The following is a 26,865-nucleotide window of genomic DNA, read 5'->3' on the forward strand; positions in this document are numbered from 1 at the left end:
CTGAATGAGTTCAGCCCTTTTGATTTTGCAACTCCATCTCCTTGTACATTTCATTGTAATATTTTGCTTTGTCATCCTGAGCTGCCTTTTGGAATCTTCTATTCAGATTAGCATCTTGAATTCTTCCTTGTGCTTAGGCTTCTCTGCACTCCACTGAATATTCAGAGTTTCTTCTGACATCCATTTTGGTCTTTTTTTTTTCTCTTCTGTCTTTGTAATGACCGTTTGCACTCTTCCTGGATGATACATTTGACATCTTCCCACAACTCCTTAGGTCTTCGCTCATTAGTGTTCAAGGCCTCAAACCTGTTCCTGAAATGGTTCTGAAATACAGGTGGGATGAACTCACAAGTCATATTTTTGTTCCCGTAGATTCGGTTTAATTTTCCTCAGCTTCATTTAGAGGACACTATGCTACAAAGTAAGAAGTAAGTCAGTCACAAAAGGTCTATTATGGTATTTTTTTACCATGGGTGACAAATTGGAACAGACATATGCTGCTCCTTCACTAGTTCTCCAATGCTGGAAATCACACAGGAAAAGACTGCCCATCTTTCTCTCAAGGAGCCACTGGTGGGCTCGAACCACTGGAGATGTGTGACCTTTGAGTAAGGAGTACAACTTCCTACAGACTAGGTAATCATTGCAGAAAGCTAAGGAAAATGGTTGAGTGAAGGGAAAGGAAACAGACAACAAAGGGTTGATCAGACATTATAATAAATTAATTACAATAATAAATTGTAATCAGTGTTATAAATGTGTGAGTAAAAAACCATTATGATTTGTAAACCACCAACAGATAAATGGATAAAGAAAACGCTGTACATACATACTACTTAGCCAAGTGAAATCATCACCCATGTTACAGTATGTATGGAGCCTAAAGGTGTTATTATACTGGGTGAAATGAATCAAGCACAAATGGGCAACTATATGACCTCACTTATATAAAAAGACAAATGCTTAGAAACCAAAGTTTATTAGTGGTTTCCAGGACTTTAGGGGGAGGGGGAAAAGGGGTTACTGGTGGCAGAAAAAAACTGTACCCTAAGTAGAGGTGCTTAGCTGATTGTTTTTAATTACTTTAAGTTGTACAACTGTAAAAAGTTAATTGGCAAAGTAAAAAAACAAAAAATTAAACAAAAAATTTCACCAAAACAAACAAATAAATTACTTGGTAAAATGTGTGAGATATATTTATAACAGTGGGGGGGAAAAATCCCAGGACTGCACAGTTTGGTGGGTGGAGGGAGGGGGTGAAGGAAGGAAGGAAAATCCAGGGAAAGGTCAGGAGGGGACCTGAAAAGACAGGGTAGTGGTGGGTACCGTTTAATGGTGATTGTCAGTATATAGGAATGACTGTAGGAAACACAAGGTGAATGAAGGGAAGTGTGAAACACTATGTATACGAATTGTAATGCAAACCAATATAAAATTTGAAAAAATCAAAACCACCAAAACATTACACTAATGGAAAAGCCAGAAAAGTTTGGGGGGCGGGGGGGAAGAGTAGCAAGGGCAAGGTTAGGTCAGTTTCAGAGGACTCCTCTTTTACTGGCTTACTAATGTGTTTAGTGTTTCCACCTCCTAGTCGCTGCACAGTGTTCGAGGCACATAAGAGCCTGCAAGTGGCCACCAAAGGCCCAGCAATTAGTATCTACTCACTAGGCGCAACAGAGGAAAAGGGAGTAAGGAATCAGAGGAGAATATGAAATATGTGCCTAAATCGCCTCTATGAACATGTGCTTCCTCTGCCATAAAATTAGAAGAAGTAGGTGTTACTTGGCTACCATGCCAAAAAAGGGAAAATATATCTCAACATTTCAGTTTCTCATGAACTCTGTGACTTTCTGGAGCTAAGGAGGCTAGGCAAATCCTTCTTTAAACAACCAACCAACCAACCAACCAACTCCCTGAAGTGTTCTTAAAATCAAACAACTATCTAATTTAGTGAAAACCACTGCATTGGGGAACTCTGCTGTCGAGGACTCCTCTAAGGCATTAGAGAGCAATGATGTAATATTAAAGACTAGGATGCACCTAATTCAAGCCTTTATTGTTGTGTACCGTCAAGTTGGAACTAACCCATAGCTGACCTTCCAGCAGTTTTCCAAAGGCAATTAAACGCATGGGAGGAGACTGTCCATTCTTCTCCCCCAGAGCAGCTGGTGGCCTCCAACTATGTGCCTTCGAGATTGCAGTGCTGCTTCTCGCCACTAGGCCACCAGCGGCTTTTCAATTACTTGCTATGCATGTGAATGCTGGACAATGACTTAGGATGACAGAAGAATCATCATTGCCTTTGAGTTGTGCTGGAAAAGAGTACATATTTCCTGGAGGTAGGGGATGGTAAAAATATTTCACATGTTTTGGTCATGTTTTTAGAAGGGGTTGGTACTTGGAAAACAACATCATAATTGGAATCAGAGGGTCAGTGAGAGAGGAAGACACTTAACAAAATGATTTTAACTGCAGAACAATGGGGTCAAATAAAAGATGATGAGGATGGCACAGGACAAGGCAGGGTCATATCCACTGTTCACAGGGTTGCTAGGAGTCACAGTCAACTCTACGGTTACCTATCAACAACTACAAGTGAAAAAAAGGTCTGCTCTGAGAAGTATGCTTTTAAGAACTATCTATACAGGCTCATATTGACAATAGCAAACATTGGATGGGAATCCCAGGGGCAATGAGTTTATGTTAATGAGGAAGAACAACTCGGAAACGGATGGTGAGACTGGTTGCACAATTTGAAGAATGTAATTAATGCATAGGCAAACTGTTAAACTGGTGCATTTGCAATAACGACCAACAAGAAAATCCAGTGAAAATATTTCATGTAACAACGTCAACCTGCTTTCTGAGGAGAAAAGTTCACACCTGGCTTATTTGGCGTCTGAACAAAGTGCTGTGAAGTAAACGTTTTCCCATCAGGGTACTTAGGATGTGGTGGTAACCTGGAATCCAGGTAGGTGCAGAACACATGCATGATGATCTGAGGAGAGAGAAAGAATTTTCAAAGTCAACACAGAAACTGCTCATGGACAGAGCACTTTAAGAATACCTGTATTCATAATGACTCTAGATATAAGTTTTTCCCTAAAAAGAGAGTTGGCAAAAAATGCTTTCAAGTGGTTATACTTATGAGGGGAAATCTACTAAATAAAAGTACAAAACAGTAAATCAGATAGCATGCCTATTCAAGAATATTATTTCCTGCAAGGACAGGATAAAGAATTCATTAACTACAAACATTTCCTCTTTTATATCTTAAAGGAACGCAAGTGTATTTAAGAAGCAAGGTCGAGCTTCATTCAAACACTCAATCAACATTTAATATAAACTTATTTTGCCATCATATTGACTTTCAATAAAAGAATTTTTCAAACAGAAAAGAAAAGGCTGAAATACTTACTCCAGCCTACAAAATTACCAGAGTGTGTGTGTAAATGTCACTTCAATCTAAATATCTGATCTCCAGTTTTTTTTTACAGCAACTCTAAAGTCACATCATTATTAATTTCTGTCAAGGACATCATCACACTGATATAGTTAATTAATGGCAAAACAATTATAACACACATGTAAGCCCACTTTTATAACAAGTTAAACTGGAAAAACAAAGCTAGGACTTACAGCAGAATCTGTGGGCAAGTCTGTATCCCACTTGCGACCTTTGAAATCTCCACCTCTGTTCCATCGAAATGAGCTCATACAGCCTCCCTGAGAGAGTTCTACAGCAACAAAGAGAAAGTTTAAAAAGCTGAAACTATACATCCCAACCCCCAAAAGGTCCAAGGATTACAACAGGGAAGTCTATCATCCTAAAATCCTAATCAAAATATTCAAACCTTAAAAAACACAAGACAGCTCGTTTAGCATCTCTTAAGCTGAAGAAACGGAAGGACAAATTTAAACCTCAAGTTGCAAGACTTAAGGGTGTTTTGGGCAGATTATTAAATGATTCAGGAAGCATTAAAAGTAGATGGAAAGAGTATACAGAGTCACTGTACCAAAAGGAATTGGTGGACACAGTAGAATTTCATGAAACAACAAGGTGAGCAAGATCCTGTGGTGATGAAGGAATAAGTTCAAGCTGCTCTGAAAGAACTGGCAAAAATCAAGGCCCCAGGAATTGATGGCAATACGACTGGCATATTCAACAGATGCTGCCCTGGATGTGCTCACCAAGAAATCTGGGTAACAACCACCTGGCCTACTGACTGAAAGAGATCTGTATTTGTTCCCATTCCAAAGAAAGGTGATCCGACAGAGTATGGAAATTATCAAACACTATCACTGATATCACACGCAAGCAAGATTCTGCTGAAGATTATCCAAAAACTACTGGAACAGCACATCAACAGAGAATTACCTGAAGTGGAGGCTGGATTTAATAGGGGCCATGGCACTAGAGATATTATAGCCAATGAAAGTAGATTATCAGAGGAATGTCCATCTGTGCTTCATTGACTATGCAAAATAATGTGACTGTGTGGATCACAACAAGCTATGGCTGACTCTGAGAAGAATGGGAATCCCAGAACACTTGATTGTGCTTATATGAAGCCTACACTTGGACCAGAACAGAGCAAGGAAACACTGCATAGTTCAAAATTGGGAAGGATGTGCATCAAGGATGTGTCCTATCTCCACGTATTTTCAATCTATATGCAGAACAGATTATCTGGAGGCTGGGCTCTATGAGGAGAAATGTGGCATCAGGATTGGAGGTGGACTCATCAACAATTTGCATTATGCAGATGACATAACCCTGCTTGAAACTGAGGAGGCCAGGAAAGCGTTTGCTGCAAAAGGTCAAGGACTGCAGCCTTCAATATGGATCGAAGCTCAACATCAAGAAAACAGATTCTCCCCACTGGGCCAATTGGCAGCTCATGATAGATGGTGAAGAGATTGCAATTGTTCAAAGCTTCAGTTTGCTTGGCTCTACAATCAATACTCTTAGATCCAGCAGGCAATAAATTAAAAGATGAAGTCTTCCGTTAGAGACCTCCCAAAGCACTGAAGAGCAATGATGTCAGTCTGGAGAGTAAGGTGCGCCTGATACAGGCCATGGTCTTTGCAATTACTTGCTATGCATCAGAGAGCTGGACAGTGACTAGGGATGATAGAAGGAGAGTTGATACCTTTGAGCTGTGATGCGGGAGAAGAGTACTGAATATATCATGAACTGCTAGGAGAACAAACCAGTTCGTCCTGGAGAGGGTGAGAGCAGGCTGCTCCTTGGAGGCAAGGCTTCTGAAGCTTCGTTTGACATACTTTGGACATGTTACAAGGCGGGAGCAGTCCTAGGAGAGGGACCGCATGCTCGGGAGGGTGAAGGGACAGTACAGGAGAGGAAGACCCTCAATGAGATGGATTGATTTAGTGACTGGGGTAATGGGGTGGGTGTGTTGGAGACAATATGACTGGCACTGGATAGAGCAGGGTTTAGGGCTCTTGTACATAGGGTCGCTATGAGTCACAGATGACTCGACGGCAATCAACAAAAACAACAACAACATACCTTTCAGCCCCCAAAAGTTCCAAGGATTACAACAGGAAAGTCTATCATCCTAAAATCCTAATCAAAACACTCAAACCTAAAAAAACACAAGACATAAATATCAAGTGAAAAAGTCAATGGCATGAGGGAAAGCATGCTGGTAAAGAAGAGACTGAAAAAGGATAAATACCATGTGAATCTGGTCTATCTCTGGGTCAAAAAACACAGGGCTGCACAACATTCTTTGGACAACTGAGAAATTGTAATAGGAGTAGAGTTTCAGATGGCATTATAGAATTATTACACAGTGGTTGTAAGAAAGAATGTTTTAATTATTTTTAGGAAATACACACTGAAAATTAATGATGCCTATAACTTACTTTCAAATATTATAGCAAAAAAGTTGAGTAAATAATAAAAAAGGCAGATAATGTAGGTATATGTAAAGAGGATCAAACACAGCAAGATGCTGAATTGTTCAGTCTAGAGGGAAGAACTACCTGCACTGTTTCATTCTTAAGTTCTCTTGTACATTTTATATTTCCCTAACGCGTTTGTAGGGTGTTTTGCTGCTAAACCAAAGGCTATGTCTCCAGCATTTCAAATGCACCAAGTGCTCTGCAGGAGAACAATGGGCAGACACTCCCCTGTGTGTAGTGGAGCCTCAGAAACCGGCTGGTCTGTCAGCTATGAGTCGGACTCCAAGGAAATGAGGAAGTATTTTTGAAGTTTTTAGATGAGCATTCAGATGTTAACCAAAAACTGGCAGTAGGAAACCCCCAGCTGCTACATGGAAGAAAAGACCCGGCGATCCTCTGGCATAAAGATTACACGCACTGCCATCTCAAGAAATCTGAATAAAGATTGGTTCTCTCACAATATATAAAGAAACGGCTAAGTATCAGCTGGGCAGATATTACAGGTATGTTTTAGAAATATTTATCTTTCAGAGATAAACATGGAAATAATTACAGATGAATAGAGAACGATAAATAGGATTTGCCTCAAATGCCAGAAGGAAGGAGTCAGATGAGGGTTTTTGCACAGGGCAGGGCTGTCAAGGACTGACAGTGGGGGCTGAGCAATGCACACAAGAAGCTGAGCGTATAATTCTGGCCAGTCTTGTATATACCTGAACTTTTCCTTGCCTGAAAAGTTTTTTAAAAATTGTGAAGAAAACTGAACCTCAATCCAAAATTGAGGGCTGGGGAAGAAGCATAATAATAATTTCAAATTAAAAATTTATTATCAATCTGAGCAAGGAAATAATTATTTCTAAAACTTGTGTGATGATAACATTTTAAAAGTTTATTAAAAAATAAACAAAACCAAAAAATAAACCAAATTAACTATGAAAGTATGATTAAGTTGTTGTTGTTATGTGCCATCGAGTCGCTTGCGACTCATAGTGACCCTATGCACAAGAGCCCTAAACCCTGCTCGATCCTGTGCTAACCTCACTGTCTTCGACACACCTACTCCCATTAGCTCAATCACTGAATCAATTCATCTCATCGAGGGTCTTCTTCTCTTGCACTCTCCCTCCACCCTTCTAAACATAATGTCCCTCTCCATGGACTGGTCCCTCCTTGAAACATACCCAAAGTTATGTCAGATGAAACTTCAGAATCCTTGCCTCCAAGGAGCATTCTGGCTTCAACCTCTCTAGGACACACCTGTTTGTTCTCCTAGCAGTCCATGGTATATTCAACACTCTTTTCCAGCACCACAGCTCAAAGGCATCAATTCTCTTTCTATCATACTTAGTCACTGTCCAACTCTCTGACCCACTGCACGGAATTGAGAAGACTATGGCCCGAATCAGATGCACCTTAGTCTCCAGCCTAACGTCACTGCTCTTCAGTAAATTGGAGAGGTTGCTGACAACTACCTTTCCCAATACAATTCGTCTCTTGATTTCCTGGCCGCTGGTACCAAGAGTGTTGACTGTGGAACCAAGCAAAGTAGAAAGCCATAAAGGAAGTGTGGGGAAGGGTGGAAGATGACTTTCCTAATTCTCAAGTAAGTCTTCCCTGAAGATCTTGCTCCTAAATAATAAAAATGCACCAGCAATATTTGGAAGTTGTTGTTGTACTGCTGTGTACTGTTGAGTTGGAACCAGCCCATAGCTAACCCCTCTGGCGGGTTTTCAGAGGCAGTTAATCACATGGAAGGGGACTGCCCACCCTTCTTTTGCAGAGCAGCTGGTGTATTCGAACTGCATGCCTGAGGGATTGCAGTGCAGCTTCTTGCCATGAGGCCATATCAAATATGAATTATGAAAGTTAAGAGAAACATGTGAATGGGGAGAAGCTCAGAGAAGAAGGGTGAGGATGGTTGCTCAACTTGAAGACATAGTTAATGTCACTAGATTACACATGCAGAAACTGCTGAACTGGTGTATGTTCCACTGTGCTTCCTTCAAGTACTTAAAAAGTGGAGAGAAAGAGACCAGCATGCTGAAATGATGAAGAATATTAGAACTGTCCTTTCGTGGTAGTCTAAGAATGGAGTTCACAGGAGCCCAGTTAGCTCCTCTTTCAGCTTCTGTTTCTTAGTTAGCACATTTATGCTATACTAAATTATTCTGACGATTCTGAGCACAGAAAATAGAAAGCCCAAAAGCTTTTAAGGATAAGTCTTTATGAAATCATAATTAAATATTTATAAAACAGTAAATCATGAGTTTTAATTATTTTAAAATTTCCTTGTTAACTTTATAAGCTCTCAAAGTAGTAGAAAAAAAATTGTTTCCCCTTCAAATCAATAATTACCTTTGATCCTTTCAAGCAAGTATTCCTGGTTGGGTGTGAGATCCAGGTACTGCACGATTGTATTCAAGGTTGGAATAAGGGGGGCTTTGACCAGAGCAGCCTGCTTCAAGCTAGTAATACTAGCTTCTGTTAAAGATGAGACACACAGAACACAGATTACACTTTTCAACTCACTGTCGTCGAGTCAGAATTTACTCACAAGTGGCTGTTCTACTGGTTTTCTATAGGCTATAATTACATGGGAGAAGATTTCTCCCCTGAAGCTGCTGGTTGATTTGAACCACCAGATACTACCTTTGGGTTAGGAGTGCAACTCCCTACAGACTATGCCACCCAAACTCCCCACTCCCCTAGGCTCTACAAGAACTGTGTAAGTGCTCTTCGCAGTCTTCAGAGCCTACTGAACTCCCTCGTGGCCTACAGGTTTTTCCACAAAAGTCACTGAGGTCTTCCCTGATCACCCTACAATTTCAGCTCCTCTCCTTTAAAGATTAATAACACCCCCGCTTGCTCTCCCCCCCCCCCGGTGGCACTAAGCACTGTGTAGTCGGGCAGAGACCTCAACAACATATTTAATCTGGGCTTTGTTTTCACAGACCTCCGATTTGTAGCTCTGGACAACCCATGCGTCTCATCTGTGTGCTGACAGACTCAATCTCTTGTACAAGAGGCACTAATATGGTCTCATTAATCCACTGGAAGAAAAGAGAAAAAGGTTTATTGTGTAGCTGAGTATTAACACTTATAAAATATAGTGAGAACGAATACAAGTAGCAAGTACATGAAGTCTACCCACTCCTGGGGTAAGTTTTAACTCACAGCAACCATACAGGAAACTGTCTTAGCTTTCTACCGTGGAGCAGCTGGTGGACTCAAACCACTGAGCTTTAGATTAGCAGTCCACAGAACACAAAATAACTAAGTTACACATGTACTCAAATCAGATTCTTTTTTTTTTTTTAAATTTTCCCCCTAATTATTTCTATTTATTTTTAAATTTCATTATTTTTTGTGTGTGTACCATCAAATCGGATCCGACTGGTACCGAAGGAGATTGCCCTTCCTTCTCCAGCAGAGCATCTGGTAGAACTGTGCACCTTTGGGATTGTAGCACAGCTTCTTGCCACCAGAGCTCCCTACAGATGTCTGTTTTATAAAAGCGTCAGGTGTATGCTAAGTTTTGCTCTTTCCATGATTGTAAGAATGTTAGTGGCACTGAGGTTACAGCACTTGACTGCTAACTAAAAAGGCGACAAGTGCAACTTTCCAGCCACTTCTCAAAGGATGATGCAGTCGGCTCATGAAAAGATTTACGCCCTCAGAAACCCTAGGGAGCAAGGGATCCACGGGGTTGCTGAGTGCTGGATTAGACTTGATGGCAGTGGGCTTGTTTTTGTTTAAAAAATTATTATGCTAAGTTAACAAAGTTACATTTCTATGTTCAGATTACATTTCTAAGGCTAATCACACATTTACTCACATAATGTTTATACTGGCTTTGATAAAGTTTTTCAAACTAATGTAGTGAATTAACTCTCAGCAGGTTCACCTAATCAAAATCAGAGACTGTATTCAAAACTGGTTTGTGAATACTATTTTAGGGCTAGGAACTGTAATAAATTTTCTATGGCTATTCTTAAGCTGATTTATCTTTAACAGTATGTTAAAGATTTTCCAAGGAAACACCGAGGCTGATTAGTCTGTGTGTTATGTGTTGTGTTTGTGTGTCTCTGTTGGGAGCAAAGTGTTTTCACATCTTAATTTAACCATAAAACAAAAGAACAAAAAACATTTCAGATGAAACATATACACACAATTCTTTAGAAATACATTTGATTGGGTGAAGGGACTTCAGAAAATGGAAACGATTGTGATTTAAAATGTGATCTATTGAGAATGAAAGTGAATTTACATGCAGCCATGTTCAGACCATTTCCCACTTAGTCCAACTATTCACACACTTCGTGGCAGAAATAACTCAAGTGGTTGGCCACCAGGTGCTACTCAGGACCCCTGATGGCATACTCCAGTGTGGGCTTGGCTGCAAACCAGAAGACGGCGGGACTCCGGCACTCTGAAATCCTCAGCAGTTCTGAGAGAGAAGACAGGCCATCTCCTCCCACTGAGGGTTGCTATGGTCAGAACCAATTCCCCAACAGTGAGCAAGTGATTCCAGACTCCTGAGTGTGCTACAACGTGCATGATACAAAGCACCCTGCTTCATGAACAAGCCAAAAAAGGCTTGCATTTTAAAATACTGTAGCCTGAAGGATTTAGGTAAGAGATTATGTTTATGCTTCTTCAAAGTAGCTAACATTCCTGACTAAGCCTGTATGTTTTAACTAGGTCACCATTTTAGGACAAGCCTATAAGACAGAATACAGTTCTAGGGACATTATTTTACCCATTCATTCTTACAACACTCATTAACTTTCTCCTATTTGCCAGTAATTTTCTTAATAAAACAAAAATCTTTTGGTTTAGTAAGCAACATTCTAGAAAGGGGGAGAAGAAAGTTGTCAAGGACTTCATTTTTCCAGAATCCACAATCAATGCCTACAGAAGCAGCAGTCAAGAAATCTAAGGACACACTGCAATGAACAAATCTACGGCAAAGACTTCTTCAGTAAAAAAGAGCAAGGATGTCCCTTTGAGGATTAAGGTGTGCCTGATCAGGTCAGGGTATTATGAACTGCCTTGTATGTGTGTTGTAAGTTGGAATAAGGAAAACCAAAGAATTGATGCCTCTGTGTTACAGTGTTGAAAACTACTGAATATCCATGGACTGAATATCCAAAGGATAAACAAATCTGTCTTGGAAAAAGTTCACTAAAATGTTCCCTGGGGACAAGGACCGTATGTATTATATATTTTGGGCGCATTTCAAGAAGAGCCAATCCTGACTGAACTCAGAAATTCCATATCACCCAGACAGTCTACTGCTAGGAAAACAGAACAAGACACAAATGGAGATTTATACATCTGTGTTCATAGCAGCATTATTCACAATAGCAAGAAAATGGAAACAGCCCAAATGTCCTTTAACAAACAAATGGACTGAGAAAATATGGTACATTCACATGATAGAATACCATGCAGCCATCAGGAGCAATGATTTCGAAAAATACTCTATAGCATGGGAGAGGCTAAAAACCATTTTTCTGAGTGAGCTAGCTCAGTTTCCTAACAACAATAGTACATAAGACCTTTATTATAAAAATAGAAGGATAACCAGTAAGATATGTAGGGGGCAGGAGAGCTGAGAGTGGGAAGGGGGCATCGTGGGTCAGAGTTTGGTTGGTGGAGGGGGTGTGGAAGAATTAGGAAAGATCCAGTGGAAACGTGAAAAGACAGGGTAATTGTGGCACAGATCAATGGTGATTGGTTTTCTAAAATGCAATGTATGGGAATGACTGTATGAAACACAGTATGAATGAAGGAATGTGTAAAACACAATGTATATCACCAAAACACAATGTATATGAATTCTGCAGGCAAACCAATATGAAATTTTTAAAAAGTATGTGTTAAAAAAAAGAGAGACAGGAATTCAGGGTACCACAGGAGCCCCCACAAGGGATCTGGTGAAGATTAGCTAGAGAAACCTCCACATGAACTTGTTCCTAAAGAATGAGTAAATCCTAACGTCGCTTAGAGAGAGAGGGATGAGAACTTTAAAAATTAAAAATAGGGAGCTCTGGTGGCGTAGTGGCAAGAAGTTGTGCTGCAATCCCAGAGGTGTGTGATTCAAATCCACCAGATGCTCTGCTGGAAAATGGAGGGGCACTCTCCTCCTGTAAAAGTCAGATCCAATTTGACAGTACACATACACAAAATAGTAACATAAAATAAAAAAAATTATATATATAACAAATTAGAAATAGTATGTGCAAGGGCTCAAAAGTTATGCTCAAAATGTCATGATCCACAATGAAATGTTAAGTCACTGCAAGTGGTTTATGTGAAGGAGTGCCTGAAAGTGAGACAAGAGTACTCAAACCGTGGGGCTGAAGGAGGAAAACAGTTTTGGCTATTAGAAAAAAAAAGGGGGGGGGGGCAATTCTGGAGAAGGCTATCATGCTCGGCAGAGGGTCACTGAAAAAGAGGAAAAGCCTCAGCTGGAATGACAAAGCCAAGTGCAATTACATACCTGGGCACAGGACTGACTGAGAACAGCACGGGCCTGAGAAGCATGTCTCATTCTGTTGTACAGGGTCCCTAACAACTGCCAGTCATTCTCTGGCTGTCACAGAATAACTTCAGCAAGCAGGAGAGTTACATTTTACCTCCAGAAATTCTGCTTGAGCAGTTTCAGGAATTTTCAGTTTGAAAAAGCCATAAAGGCTCTGGCTTAAGAAAGAACTTTTTAGCATTCTCATGATACTCTATTCAAATTATACTTAAGGGGGAAGAGTAGAGTACAAATGACTCCAACACATTCTGGAAGACATGGATTGGCACAGGAGTCCTGGTAGCTAAACAGTCCAGGGAGCAGCAGTTTAGAAGATAAGAGGAAGAGTCTGTGGATTGGTGGGAGGCACCAATCTGCCCAGCACTGGGCCTCACAGCTTCTACAGACAGGGCTGAAAATCAGGAACCCACTCACTCTGAATGTGGTAGTGCTGACCAAGTATCCAATAAATGCTGTCAGATCTGACAGGGCTGCAAGCAGGTCCTATCCAAGGCTGTAAGAGCCCAGGGAGTACAAGTCCCCCCCCCACACACACACAATTCAACGTACCGTTTATGGCTCTGATAGGAAAGTTCTTTGGAAAATAAAACTGAGAATCTAAGAAAGGAAAGGAATTGGCAGATAGAGAAGAATTTAATGAAATAACATATAAGCAAGAGCCTATGGTGATGAAGGAAGAAGTTCAAGCTGCTTTGTAGGAAATAGCAAAAAAATATGGCCCCAGGAATAGATGGTATACCAATTGAAGTATTTCCGCTAACAGATGCTGCTCTGGATGTGCTCACCAAGTTGTGTCAAGAAATCTGGAGAACAACCACTTGGCCAACTGACTGGAAGAGATCCATATTTGTTCCCATTCCAAAGAAGTGGGAACTTCCCATTCCAACTGAGTGTGGAAACTAGAGAACAGTATCATTGATTTCACATGCAAGCAAGATTCTACTGAAGATTATCCAAAAATGACTGGAACAGCACATCAGCAGAGAACTGCCAGAAGTCCAGGCTGGGTTTAGAAGGGGTCGTGGTACTAGGGATATTGTAGCTGATGTTAGATGGATCTTAGCTGAAAGTAGGGAATACCAGAAGAATGTCTATCTGTGTTTCACTGATTATGCAAAGGCGTCCGACTGTGTGGATCATAGCAAACTGTGGCTAACTCTGAGAAGAATGGGAATCCCAGAACACTGAATTGTGCTGATGCGAAACCTATACTTGGACCAAGAGGCCGTGGTCAGAACAGAGCAGGGTTAACACTGCATGGTTCAAAATTGGGAAGGGTGTACACCAGGGATGTGTCCTATCTCCATACCTATTCAACCTGTATGCAGAACAGATTATCTGGGAGGCTGGGCTCTATGAGGAGAAGTGTGGCATCAGGATTGGTGGAAGACCTATCAATCTGCGTTACGCAGATGACACAACCTTGCTCGCTGAAACTGAGGAGGACCTCATGCACTTACTGTACAGGGTCAAGGACTGCAGCCTTCAGTATGGACTGAGGCTCAATGTCAAGAAGACAAAGATTCTCACCACTGGACCAATCGGTAGCATCAGGATGGATGGCGAAGAGATTGAGATTGTTCACAGCTTCAGTTTGCTCGGCTCCACGGTCAACACTCTTGGCACCAGCAGTCAGGAAATCAAAAAGCGTATTGCGATGGGCAAGTCTGCTGTTAGGGACCTCTCTAAAGTACTCAAGAGCAACGGTGTCTCTCTGGAGACTAAGGTCTGCCTGATACAGGCCATGGTTTTTGCAATCACTTGTTATGCATCAGAGAGTTGGACAATGACTAGGGAGGATAGAAGGAGAATTGACGCCTTTGAGCTGTGGTGCTGGAGAAGAGTATTGAGAATACCATGGACTGCCAAGAAAACAAACAGATTCATCCTAGAGAGGGTTAAACCAAGCAACTCCTTGGAGGCAAGGATTCTGGGGCTTCGTCTGACATACTTTGGACATGCTGCAAGGAGGGACAGGTCCTTGGAGAGGGACATCATGCTTGGGAGGGTGGAGGGAAGGCGCAAGAGGGGAAGACCCTCTATGAGATGGATTGATTCAGTGACTGGGGTAATCGGGATGGGTGTGTCAGAGGCAGTGCGATTGGCACAGGACAGAGCAGGGTTTAGGGCTGCTGTACATAGGGGTTGCTATGAGTCGCAAATGACTCGACGTCACATAACAACAAGAAGAAGAAAGGAAAGACATTTTTATTAACTAAACAGCTTGTGCCTTTATTTTCTCAAACTCAAAAAGTTACTGCGTCGAGCAGCTGGAATCAACTCCTAGCACACCCTCCAGCAGGCTTTCTGAGGCTGCAAATCACCCAGGAGGAGTCTGCCTACCATTCTCCTTCAGAGCAGCTGGTGGATTTGAACTGCCAGGGGCACTTTGTCCTTTTGGGTTAATAACACAGCTTCCAAGAGACTCGGCCGTAACAGCTCCCTACTTTTTCAAAGCAATTTACTAAATATGGAGAAAATAACTCTCACAAAAATGGACAGCATCAAGTATCATGTTTAAAATTATATACGTGCCATTCACACTCTATTGTTATAGTAATTCATTGTAATATTGTAGTATTAATAACATAGTCTGCGTATTAAAAGGCTATAATAATACTGTCCTAAGGGTAATGTCAGAACTTACATTTCTGAACTTAGCTGTCCACGAGTCCATATGATCAAGAAGTTGTCTATTCATGGTCACTCTTGCCCAAACCTATTAAAAAAATATGCTCATGTTCAAAAGGAATAATCACAGAGGAAAAACTTAGCAGAAATCATTCTTTCTCCCATCTTTAAAAATATATGGTGAATCCTGAAAACAAAGCAACAAAAACAACAAAAATTTCCAAGACTTATAAACACCAATATTCATCTGACTAAAAACAGTAATTTTCTCACTGTCCTCTTACAGTTGCTCTTCGCAATTATGTCTTTTAAAATTCCTTGCACTGGTATGTTTAAACACCATTCTTACTTCTACAAACAAAATTTAAAAACTTACATTTGGGATTAAACTGATGAAATTAGACTGCCAGTGTTCTCATCCAAATGTATTTTAACAGCAAAAGGCTTGTATATACCTGACAGCCTTTTTATAATGGATACCAAATAAAAATGTTTTAGGCAGCGTGTGACTGTCAATTACATGTCATAAAGAATAAAATGTATGACTTAATTTAGTTTTAGATACACAAAGCTAGACAGGAGCCTTTCCACTGTTTAAAGTGTGCCAAATTTATGGTCTATAGAGTAAAAGTGAAGAGTTCACAAGGAAAGAAAACGTGCCCGAAGCAGAAAACCTTGTAACCATCTGTAAATCATGAATATGAACCGGCTTTTTTCCACTTACCTCTTCGGCAGCTTGTTTAGAACTGAGATCTGCTTCGTCTTTGTTAGCACAAGGCACCTGAGACCTACAGGCGAGCTGATACTGGAATTTCTTTAAAGTCTGGGCATAATCCCCCACGGAGCGGCTGTAGTTCCAGAAAGTAGGACTGGTAGAAGGAGAAGTAGAATCCGGGCTCCCTGAGAGGATTCATTTAAAGAATATTACCCCGTTGCAGGACTTTTCGCAGCTAGAGTTCTAACATTAAAAAGAATAATCTGAGTGTATCTTTGGACCACAAGTGGTCGAGCTACTTAAGACAAGCGGTTCAAAGTGTCTGTTTATTTTTATTATAACATTACTTGCTTCATTTTCTAAGACTTGAAATTGATCAAAAGAGAAATTCATTTAGGTCACTGTCCCCTTTTATTCATTCATTCCACTTGCCATTTTTTTCCAAATGAAATTTAGCTACCCCACCCTCCTCTTTTTTTTTTTTCTATTTTAAAAAATCAAACAATTCAGAGATAAATAGAAGATTTTTTTTCAGGACTACATAGGCTGGAGCAAATTCTTTGTGCCAATTTTTCAATGCTCCTTTAGGACAGGTTAAGAATTACTAACCGACTACTCTACTTCTTGGGTTACAAGCTAAACCTCCTGTCCCTGCACCACCCTGTGTTCTAGTCAGTGCTTGCAACAACCCATAAGAGACTGTTTGCTGGTTACAAATGTGAATTTAGGAGTTAACTTTTAGGACATGTAAAGATGGTACCTTTATTGGAATACTTCTAGTTGACATAGTTTTGCCAATTTCCCCATACAACATTTCTGTGACTTATGGGCAGGGAACATTTTTTTCCATAGTCATCTAGCATCCTTAGAAAACCAAACCCAGGGAGATCTAGTGGCCTAGTGGCAGGAAGCTGCACTACAATCCCAGAGGTACATAGTTCTAATCCACCAGATGCTCTGCTGGAGAAGGAGGGGCAATCTCCTCCTGTACCAGTCAGATCCAATTTGATGATACACACACAAAACATAATAAAATTAAAAAAAAAAAACCCAAACCCACTGCATAGTGGAGTGGACCTGCGGGGAAGGGACTGTAAAACAATGAAAGAATTTTTCTTTTACTCTTCAAAGAGAAGAGTATACTGAGGCGGGGTGTGTGTGTGTGCGCGCGCGCGCACGCGCGTGCACGGAGAAAAGTGCAACAATGAATGAATGGAAATCCAAAGTCTCTGTAAATTTTCATTGAAATTAATAATAATAAAAACAAACCAAAACCCACTGATAGGGAGTCAATTCCCCTTGTGGTCCCTCCATTGGATTTCCAAAGGCTGCCCATCTTTCCTCTCAGAGTAGCTGGTGGATCTGAACTACTCACTCTTCTCTCAGTTAGCAGCCTGCCAGTAATGCACTATACCACCAAGACTCATTAGCATCTGGCAGAGTACCTGACAAACAGCAAGTTTTCACTGATAAGCATATTATTTTTATTAATACATTACTTGATTTTTTCCAGAGTTTAAATAATTTTTTAATTAAATTGCTAATTCACACACATTTAAAAATTATAAATGGATACGATTTCTTTTTTAAAAAATCTTACCAGTTTTTAAAAATAGTAACGATTTTTAAAGCAAACAAACAAAATAATCCCAAAAGCAACCAAATACCTTACTTGTGATTTTTACAGGCACAAAGGATGAGAAATGATGAAAGGGATATGAGTCAACATTTCAATTTACAGTTCTAAAATCTTGAGGGTTAGTCAGTCTTAGGCTAGTTGCTTTGGTAAAAGTACATTTCATGCTGGCATAAAAATGGTTACATATAGTAAATGATTATCACACTTTGTATGAAGTTAAATTTCCAAGTGGGCCCCTTTACACAACTGACTTAAAGGAATGAATCATTGTCAGGAAAGGAAATTTTAAAAGAATAAGGAAGATTTAATACCTGGGGTATTAAAATGGAAGGTGAGACGCAGGCAGGACAGAGGACAGAACATTGTACTGCTGTGATGAATCACCGTGATGATGAACTTTAAGAATGGCAATCGGGCTTTCTAAACACATGAATCTTAGAAAAATGTCACTGAAGATAGATTTTTTAGAGAATATAAACAGCAAGTCTCAAGATCTAATGCCGTGCATTAGTCAGAGTACACGACGAAGAGAATCTACAGCAAGTACTGCAAAAAGATGATCTCTGCAAAAAGAACGAACTCTAGACCAGCCTGCTGGGATGGTTACTCCCAGGAGAGTGAGCAGATAAAGAATCACTTCTCACCACAACAAGAGAAAAGTAAACAACCCAAATGAAAAATAGGCACAGGATATGAACAGACACGTCACCACAGACGACATTCAGATGGCAAACAAGCACATGAAGAAAAATGTTCAAAATTTCTAGCTCTAAGAGAGATGCAAATCAAAACAACTAAGAGCTATCATCTCACCCCAGTAAGAATAGCAAAATTTAATAGAACAGCAAACATCAAATGCTGGCAAAGTTGTGGACAAGAACTGGAGTGGTATATAAACTCTTGATTTTTAATATACAGAGATTAATAAAAAGAAATGTAGATGTACAAAGCTTTCTCTCTGTGTATACACTTATCTCCTTACTGTCTGAAGAAAGGGCCTACGGCAATGACACCCAGTACCGAGATACCAAAAATACCAAACCCACGGTCATGGTGTTAAGTCTGACAAGGAGCAACTCTCTCCACTAGGTTTCTGAAGCTGTACATCTGCATTTACAGGAAACTGTACCTTTCTCCCCATGAAGTGGCTGTTGAGTTCGAACTGGCGACCTTTCAGTTAGCACTTAACACATGTATGCACCACACCAATTTCTAACTACCACTGCATGAAAGGTAAATGCAAGGCAACAGACTAAACCAGAAGAAAATTAAGACAGTTGTGGTAATATCAGCCAAGAGAGACTTTAAGGCATAAAGTTTGAGAGAAAGTACCCTGACATAAAGGGGCCCTGGTGGTGGAGTGGGGTAAGAGATGGCTATTAATTGCAAGGTCAGTGGTTCTAACCAACCACAACTCTAGAAAAGATGTGCCAGTGTGCTCCTGTAAAGATTGACAGCCTTAGACACCCTCCAGGACAGTCCAATGTCCTGTTAAATGGCGATGTGCTGGAAGTGCCTTGTCAAAAGTGAATGAATGAGACTAACGTAAAGACAAAAGGCATAATTAAACAGAACAACAAGATAATTCTCAATTTAAGAACACCATCAAGAAGCTTGATTAACTATCTAATATGGACCCCAGAACAGACACACTTTCCAATGCACCCAGAGCCATTTACAAAAAGTGGTCTGAAGATAAGTCTCAAAACAAAGAAAACTCCTAAGAGTACGGTTCAGACTCTAACATCACATTATGATTAAATCAGAAAAGATAACTGATCCTCTTCATCTTTGCAAAGTAAATGTCACAGCAGTATACTTTCTGACAACCACAAACCTTCTCAATAACTTCTACAGCCAATGAAGAAATGCTATCTGGACAGGGCAAAGACATGCACAGAATTCAAGGGGCTGTTCTTTTTATCTTGCCCTGCCATTTTTTTGTATACTGGAAATATTTCAAAAATTTACAAAAGAAATTAAAAGCATGTATCATATAAAACAAAGGTAATACTGATGTTTGACATACGTGGCATTTTCAAATAAAACAAAATGAAAAGACACTGGAGATTTCAAGTGACACAAAGTCACAGGCCCCAGTGTAATAGCAGCTCTCTTACCTTTGCTGTGTTGGCGCCAGATGTGTTCTCTGTGGACATTCTTGACAGGGAAAATCATTACTCAGCTCAATAACCTAATTTGGTTCCTAATAATTGACTTTGTAATAATCAAATCTACCTAAATAGATTAAGATCTGCTCAACAATGCTTCCCAAGGTGAAGTAGAGGCTTTAAGGAAATACCAAACAGCAAGTTTAAAATTCTTCTGAAAAATCAGCAGCACTTTTACAGTAAATTCATTCTCTCTCCTGAGTATTCCCCCACCTCAACCTTCTATCCCACTTCCCTGAAAGGAGGCAACCCTTACTCAAACAGCCACTATGTAGCACTTGCAGAATGTTATTTTATAACTACAACTTTAAATAGAAACTGTAACTTGCATGCTACTTTTCAATTAGTTCAGCTGTATTTTGTCTCTTAAATTTGGTGAACTTAATTTATAATTGCCTGAAATTTCTATTATGGACAAATTTCTCCTCCAACCCACACACAAAGGTCTATTATCAAAAGAGAATGAATTTATACACAGTCGTCTGGGATCTCAGGACCAGAGTTGTGGCGACATCATTGTCAGCTGACAAAGTAAAGGGCACAATGTTCTACATCCTACCTTGATGAGTAGCAACTGGTGTCTTAAGAGCTTGAAGGAACATCTAAGGAGCAACTATGGTCTCTCTTTCTCTGCAGCAATGAAGAGTGAAGAAAATCCAAATACTCGTCCAGAGGACTAACAGACCATGTGAACTTCAGTCCCCACAACCCAGAGATCAGCACCAGGCAGTGCTGGAAAACACATCACAACAGAAGACCACTGGACAAGAGTGGGAGGACAGGCGGAACAAACCGCAAAAGAATAAAAAGACCAGGCTAACAGATGTGACAAGGACTGAAAGAACCCCCAAGACTTTAGCCCTTCCTGACCAGCCAAAAATGAAATCACCTGGAGACTCAACTTTCAGCCAAGTACCAGAAAGACCTGGAAAATGATCACTTACACCAGGCAGGGATGCATTCCTTGGATTAATTAACCACACAAGGTCAAAGGGTCGGTATTTGCCAAGGGATAACGCAAACTCAAAAAGTGTAAAGGGACAGGAAAGAAGATCAATCAGAAATGGGAAACAAGTACAGGGTAGAGGGGGGAGAGAGTTTTGACAGTGTGGGGAATGCAAACAGTGTCACAACACAAAACTGCTGAATGGAAAACCAATATCCTCTATAAACTTTCACTAAAGCCACAGGAAAAAGCTTTTACAAAACTATACAGTTATTAAAGTAATACAAATATTACATCAATTATGTAAAGTAACACCAAAAAATACGCATATTAAGTCTAAAGAGAATATTTCCATACCCAGCTTAACTCTATGCTGCTTCTCTTCTTCACTTCTCAGGAAAGTGTCTAGTGTCTGCAGATCCGTCATGTAGTCCTTCTTGTCTGTAGGCGAGTTATAGACGGTGGGGGAAGACCGGTAGCGAGATCTCAGCCCACTGCTCTCCACTGGCCCAACAGTGGTAGGGTACGGAGAAGAACCAGGAGAGGCACTGTAGCTTGTCAACTATACAAAACAAAACCAGTCCTTGTGACACATGCTACAATATGGATAAATGAATCTTAAAAGCACCATGCTAGTTAATCCATGATCTTCTTCTAAAATCTCCTAAATAAAGCACAATAACCTACCAAAAAAAAAGTACTATGGTAAGTATAAGAAATCACAAAAGGATATTTAATCCTATTGATATTAAATAAGCCAATGTAGAGAGAAAAAAAACACAAGCAGAGACAGACGGAAATGGACAGACGGAAATGGATAGTCCCTACTTTCAGGGCCTCAAGTTTCTGTTAATGGTAAAATAAATCTCTGACTACACAGGTAAAAAAATGTTCAACTGGTGAATGTTTTGTTATATATATATATCTTTATCAAAATAAAAAATCCACACCCTTATTTTTAACTAAAACCAAACTCTTGAGTTCCTTTACTGTAAAAATTAGCACATGCATAGATAAAAAGGTAAGAAGTATAAAGAAAAGTAACATCTTCCTATGTCAGAATCCTTTATACATTTTAATTTTTAAAACAGAGCGTGATACATGTTTTACTTTATATATTTTTTAAAAGTTATACTACTTTCCTGTTGAAAACCTTTTTTTAAATTTAATTTAATTTTATTATAGTTTGTGTATGTACCGTCAGATCAGATCTGACAGGTACAGGAGTAGATTGCCCCTCCTTCTCCAGCAGAGCATCTGGTGGATGTGCCTCTGGGATTGTAGTGCAGCTTCTTGCCACTAGGCCACCAGAGCTCCCTCGAAAGCATTTTTAACATTATCCCCACTAGTTATTCCTAGTTTACCAAATAAAAGTGCTCAGTAAGTTATCCTTCCATCTTTGTAGTAAAATTCCATACTACTAACATTGAAGTCAATTTGGGGAGGTAAGAGAATCTACAGAACCTTGTACAAGTTGATTATTATGAAGAAATGGACACAGAAATCTTACACAAGAGGGTAAGGGCAGACAGAGTGTGGGTTTTATCTCGATATTCCTCTTAACAAGACATAGAGGTGGTGTTTCCAACACAACAGTAAGAATTTGAAAATGCCATTACCCCATCTTAATGCCTCACTTGTAATCTTACGCTTCAGGTTAGGAGCCCCAATTTCAAGTACTGTGAGAGGTAGAATGAAAGTTTCTACTCATCCCATGGGAAGGCTAGTCTCAACAGTCAAGCTATACAACAATCCTGGCTTTTGGTTTGAAAGACACTCCAGCCTGACGGTGTTTAAGAGATATGAAGAGGTTTCACATAAAGCAGTAGGGAAAGAGGGAAGACGTGAACAAATGAAACAGAAGGAAAGGACGGCTTCAATTCTGTTTACAAATTCAGCCGAAGGAGCTAGACAGTGAATTTCACATTATGATCACTGCAAATGCCATGTCTCGTTTATTTAAAGGTGTGATGTGAACAGCAAGTGTCAGGAAATCTTGGCTTTTAATTGAATGGGTGATTCAAGCCAGTCAATGACCCACTATTTCACAAGGACCTCATCAGATATTTTCAAGCTGTCTCTCAATTATAAACAAACAAGACTGGTCAGGAGAAGAGATTACCTTATTATAACCACTGATAGGCGAGTAGGTTACACCAGGGCTGTAAGAACCACTGCTGCTCGAGGACAGACCTTGCATTTGAGGACTATATCCAGTCATACAGCTAGCGGTGAACTTGGGGCTGGTGCTGGGTGAACAAGAGGGACTATAACTCAACACACTCTGACCCTGGATTGAAGGAGAAGGTGGAGAGGGAGGGATCTGGGTTGCTGGTAGATCATGGGGAGGGGTCGTCTGTACAACTAAAAAGAAAAGAAAAGAAAAAAAAAAATCTGACAACCGAATTAGGCAATTCAGTAATGTTCAGAAAAAAGAAAAAAACAATAAACAAAAGTAATAAACAAAAAGTAGACCTGGTTGTCTACATGAAGTATTATTATCATAAAATACAAATTAGATAGATATTTACTATTACCACAAAATTAAAAGTAACAAGAAATTGGCTTCAATGCAGCAAGTTATTAATTATAAACAATGGAATCAACTTCTGTGAGGCTGTTAATATCTGTCTCATTCTATTTATATAAAAAGGAATGATAATCAGTGGCTTTCCACCTATTGTAGACCTGCTTATGAACTAGATGGCCATAGAATTAGCTTTCAGCTCTGAGTCTACAAAAAGGGAAAATTAAATTGAGAAAAGATTTACTACCAAGGTTTCCCCTCCTTTTTTGAGAAATAGAAATCACCTACCAGCTGTTTTCAACCCTAAAAGAGTCTGCTGTCCAGGGCTAACAACTAGACTTGTTGGTGCCACAGTATATTTGAAGTATCTCCAAAAGTCAAACAAGGCATTCAGGCTGAAGAGAGATGCAAGGGCAAGTTCTGGAAAAGAACAGCAAATTGTTTTTGGAAAAAGACACTTATTTAGAGGGGTGAGGGATGACGCCCTCCATACATTAGCAAATTAATATCAACATTTAAAACCACTTATTCCTCATAACAGTTACTGCTTATTGATTAAGATGTTCAGGGCATCTAAGCAGCTCTGGCGGTACATGGTTAAAGCGACTGGCTACGGATTGAAAGCTCAGTGATTTGAGCCCAACAGCTTCTCTGAGGGAGAAACATACCATCGTCTTCCCTAAAGATTATCTATCGCTTTGGAAATAGTTCTATTCTGTCCTGTATGATGGCTACGAGTCACAACTAACTCAACGGCTGTTATGTCTGGGCTTTGGCAGCACATTTACTCATGACTTTCAAAGTACAGGCAAACTTAATTTTTTTTTTTTTTTAGATACAGGTTTTTTTCCACAAATTGAAGGTTTCTGGTAAGCCAGAAGCAAGCAAGTCTATCAGTGATATTTTTTCAACATGAGCTCACTTAGTATCTGTGTCACATTTTGGAAATTCCTACACTATTTCCAACTTTTTCATAAGGCTACTACACACTTACTATTATGGTCAAGTGCAAACGTAACTTTCACGTGCCAATTTGTAGCTTTCTTCAGGGGGTTTTCTAAGGATGTCAATCACATAAGAGGAGATGGCTTCCACACATCAGCTGGTAGATCTGAACTGCTCACCTTATGGCTGGCAGCACAACTCCCTACCAACTAGGACATCAGGGTTCCCTCAAACGCACTGGAAGACCAAAAAAAAAATCTGTGACTTGTTTTTTGTGATATTTGCTTTACTGTAATGGTCTGAGGTATGCCTGCATCATCATGAATCTTTCCAACTATTGGTGATAAATATTATTACTTTCACATTAAAAATGAGTTAACATTTTCAAAGCTGTTACATGATTTTGGCAAGTAGCGAAAGCAAGTTATGAAGGGGCCATTCCAAAGCCCTCCGTCTTCCTCTTGCCTCACTAATTCTCCACCAGATTTGGTTAAAGTACATATTTCAAAAAAAAATAAAAAAATATTAAACTAAAAAACGCAAATAAACTCATTGCCACTGAGTCTGAACCAAGTGAAAGCTGACCCTCCAATGGGTTTTCAGAGGCTGTACGGGAGGAGTGTTCCTCTTTCTCCCAGGAGCTGGAGGATTCAAATCACTTGCCTTTGGGTTGGCAGTGCAGTAACTCCTTCTGCTGTTATGTACTGTGTTGGAAACGACCCATAGGGGATGCTTCAGCAGGTTTTCAAAGGCAGTAAATCCTATGGGAGGAGATTACTCATCTTTATCCCATGAAACAGCTAGTGGCTTTGAACCGTGTACTTTTTGGATGGCAGAGCAACTCTTTTACCAACTAAGTGACCAGAACTTCCTAAAGTACACATTGTTGTTGATTAATGTCCAGTTGGAAATAACCCATAGTTGACCCTCCACTGGGTTTTCAGAAGCAATAAACAGCACAGAAGGAGACTGTCTATTTTTCCCTGTGGAACAGCTGGTAGATTTGAACTGTGCACTTTTGCAATGACAGCACTAGTCCTTTCCACTAAGCCACAAGAACTCACTACACGTTAGATTATGGGATTAGTACACATTATACTATGGAATTCACTTTCACATCCATGAAGAGATCCTTGAAACCTACAGACTATGGGAGAGCAGAAGGAAGAAAGGAAGAAACTGATTAAAGCAGCAGTGGAATAAATAACTGGGCTTGTCTTTATTAAAAAAAGTTTTCACTAGGCAGGGAAATATATGGCATTTCAAGGAGTGTAATGATAACAAATCCCTCCATCTCTAAATTTTTTTTCCTTACAGATAACAACCTGAAATTGTTTAGTTTATTAACGTTCCTTCTATGAAGAGGTTTTCTCTTATATCATATTGAGTTTTTGGCACAAGTGGAATTCAAATATTTATTAAATGAAAGATGAATACTAAAATGAGTTTAACTTGCTGTAGTTTTTCCACTTATTGCCACTGAGTTGGACCTGACTCACAGCTGAAATTGCAATGGGTTTCCAAAGCTGTAAATTACGTAGGAACAGATGGCTGATAGAGTCAGACCACCGGAGGTATAGCCTTTGGTGGAGCTGTGAGGAAAGGAGTTTCCTCATTGGTGGTAAATTTAAATTACCGTGACAATGGATTACTTACCAATATACCAGAGGGGCCAGTATGACACATTGTAATATGAACTTATCAATTTTCCAGTCCTGAAAAAATTATAAAGGCTTTTTTCACTATTTAAAAAAGATAAACAAAAACAAACACAAAACCTAGTGGAACCAACCACTGACTTCAAATTTTCATAATTAGCTTACATTTCCGTATATATCATCCCAGCCATTGATACATTGAGGAGACCCCAGGCTAAAACCACTTTCTTTGCTTCTGTTTCTTTTCTCATCTTGATGGTTCTGTCGATAAGGGAAGCACTGGAGTTGGGGTCCCCCTGCATCTATTAGTCAAAGACAAAAAGCCCAAGGATCAATTAAAATAAAAAATTACTTTCCCATTAAAGAAATCAAATATTAGTGTCCTTTATAAAAGAAGAAATAGTATATAATCCATTTATCAACAAAACGCCTTACCAAACCCCTTTAATAGTAATTTGTGAAAAGGGAACCCTAAATGATGCATTCGTGGTCACCATAGTGTCAACAGTGAAATGGGATGATTCCTTCGAAGACAATTTAAAATTCCAGCCAAAACCCCCTACAAACCCACCCACAGCAAGCTTTCTTGTTGTTTCAGTATTGGCGACTCCATCTCCAACTGTATCGTATTTTATTTTTTGAATGTGCCACCAAGGAGTAGGGTGAGAACAACTTTAAGGAACTCAAAATGCCCAACTTGACAGCAAATCTTTAACATAAAGGCCCGAAGGCTCTCGCAGCTTCGTGCACCTGCTCTGCCGTCGGCGGTGCGCGCCCGGGACCTCTGCTTTGGACTGACAGAGGCTTGGCCAAGTTCGGCGGCGCGCACAGGAGGAGCGAGAAAGAGAGGGGCCCGGGCGGCCTCGTGTGGGTCTATGCTGCGACTGCTGCTTTGCTTTGCCAGGCCTCAACTCTTGCAGACAAGTGTCAAGCTTGATCCCACGACACGTGGCCCTGTCTCCCGGAATACAGAGCCGCCGTGCTCCCACCACCCAGCCCGGCATCAAAGCGCTCCTCCCCCGACGGCCACTGCCTCTGTCCTCCCTTTTCCGTGTGGATGGCGGGGCGCCCGGCCCCTTCACTCAGTCTCCTGTACATCAGCAGGGGCTGAACTTCCACAGCCCGCGCGGACCACAGGCCCAAAGAGCACAAAGC

The 26,865-nt window shown here is 40.2% G+C and overlaps 1 protein-coding gene across 1 annotated transcript in view; it reads right to left on the minus strand.

The window, feature by feature from the left end:
* Positions 1–26,012, minus strand: part of TMEM209 (transmembrane protein 209) — a 38,965-nt gene extending 12,953 nt beyond the window's left edge. The window contains exons 1-11 of the mRNA XM_006887123.1: positions 25,876–26,012; positions 25,709–25,767; positions 23,396–23,527; positions 22,703–22,944; positions 20,938–21,142; positions 15,834–16,009; positions 15,126–15,197; positions 8,885–8,981; positions 8,287–8,412; positions 3,640–3,737; positions 2,884–2,998 (exon numbers count right to left, since the gene is read on the minus strand). Of these exons, the coding sequence (XP_006887185.1) occupies positions 2,884–2,998; positions 3,640–3,737; positions 8,287–8,412; positions 8,885–8,981; positions 15,126–15,197; positions 15,834–16,009; positions 20,938–21,142; positions 22,703–22,944; positions 23,396–23,527; positions 25,709–25,767; positions 25,876–26,012 (1,459 nt within the window). The remainder of the gene's footprint in view (positions 1–2,883; positions 2,999–3,639; positions 3,738–8,286; positions 8,413–8,884; positions 8,982–15,125; positions 15,198–15,833; positions 16,010–20,937; positions 21,143–22,702; positions 22,945–23,395; positions 23,528–25,708; positions 25,768–25,875) is intronic.
* Between the last annotated feature and the right edge of the window lie 853 nt (positions 26,013–26,865).

This window comes from Elephantulus edwardii, unplaced genomic scaffold, assembly GCF_000299155.1.
Source record: "Elephantulus edwardii isolate Elephantulus edwardi_28Jun2011 unplaced genomic scaffold, EleEdw1.0 scaffold00055, whole genome shotgun sequence".
Lineage (NCBI taxonomy): Eukaryota > Metazoa > Chordata > Mammalia > Macroscelidea > Macroscelididae > Elephantulus > Elephantulus edwardii.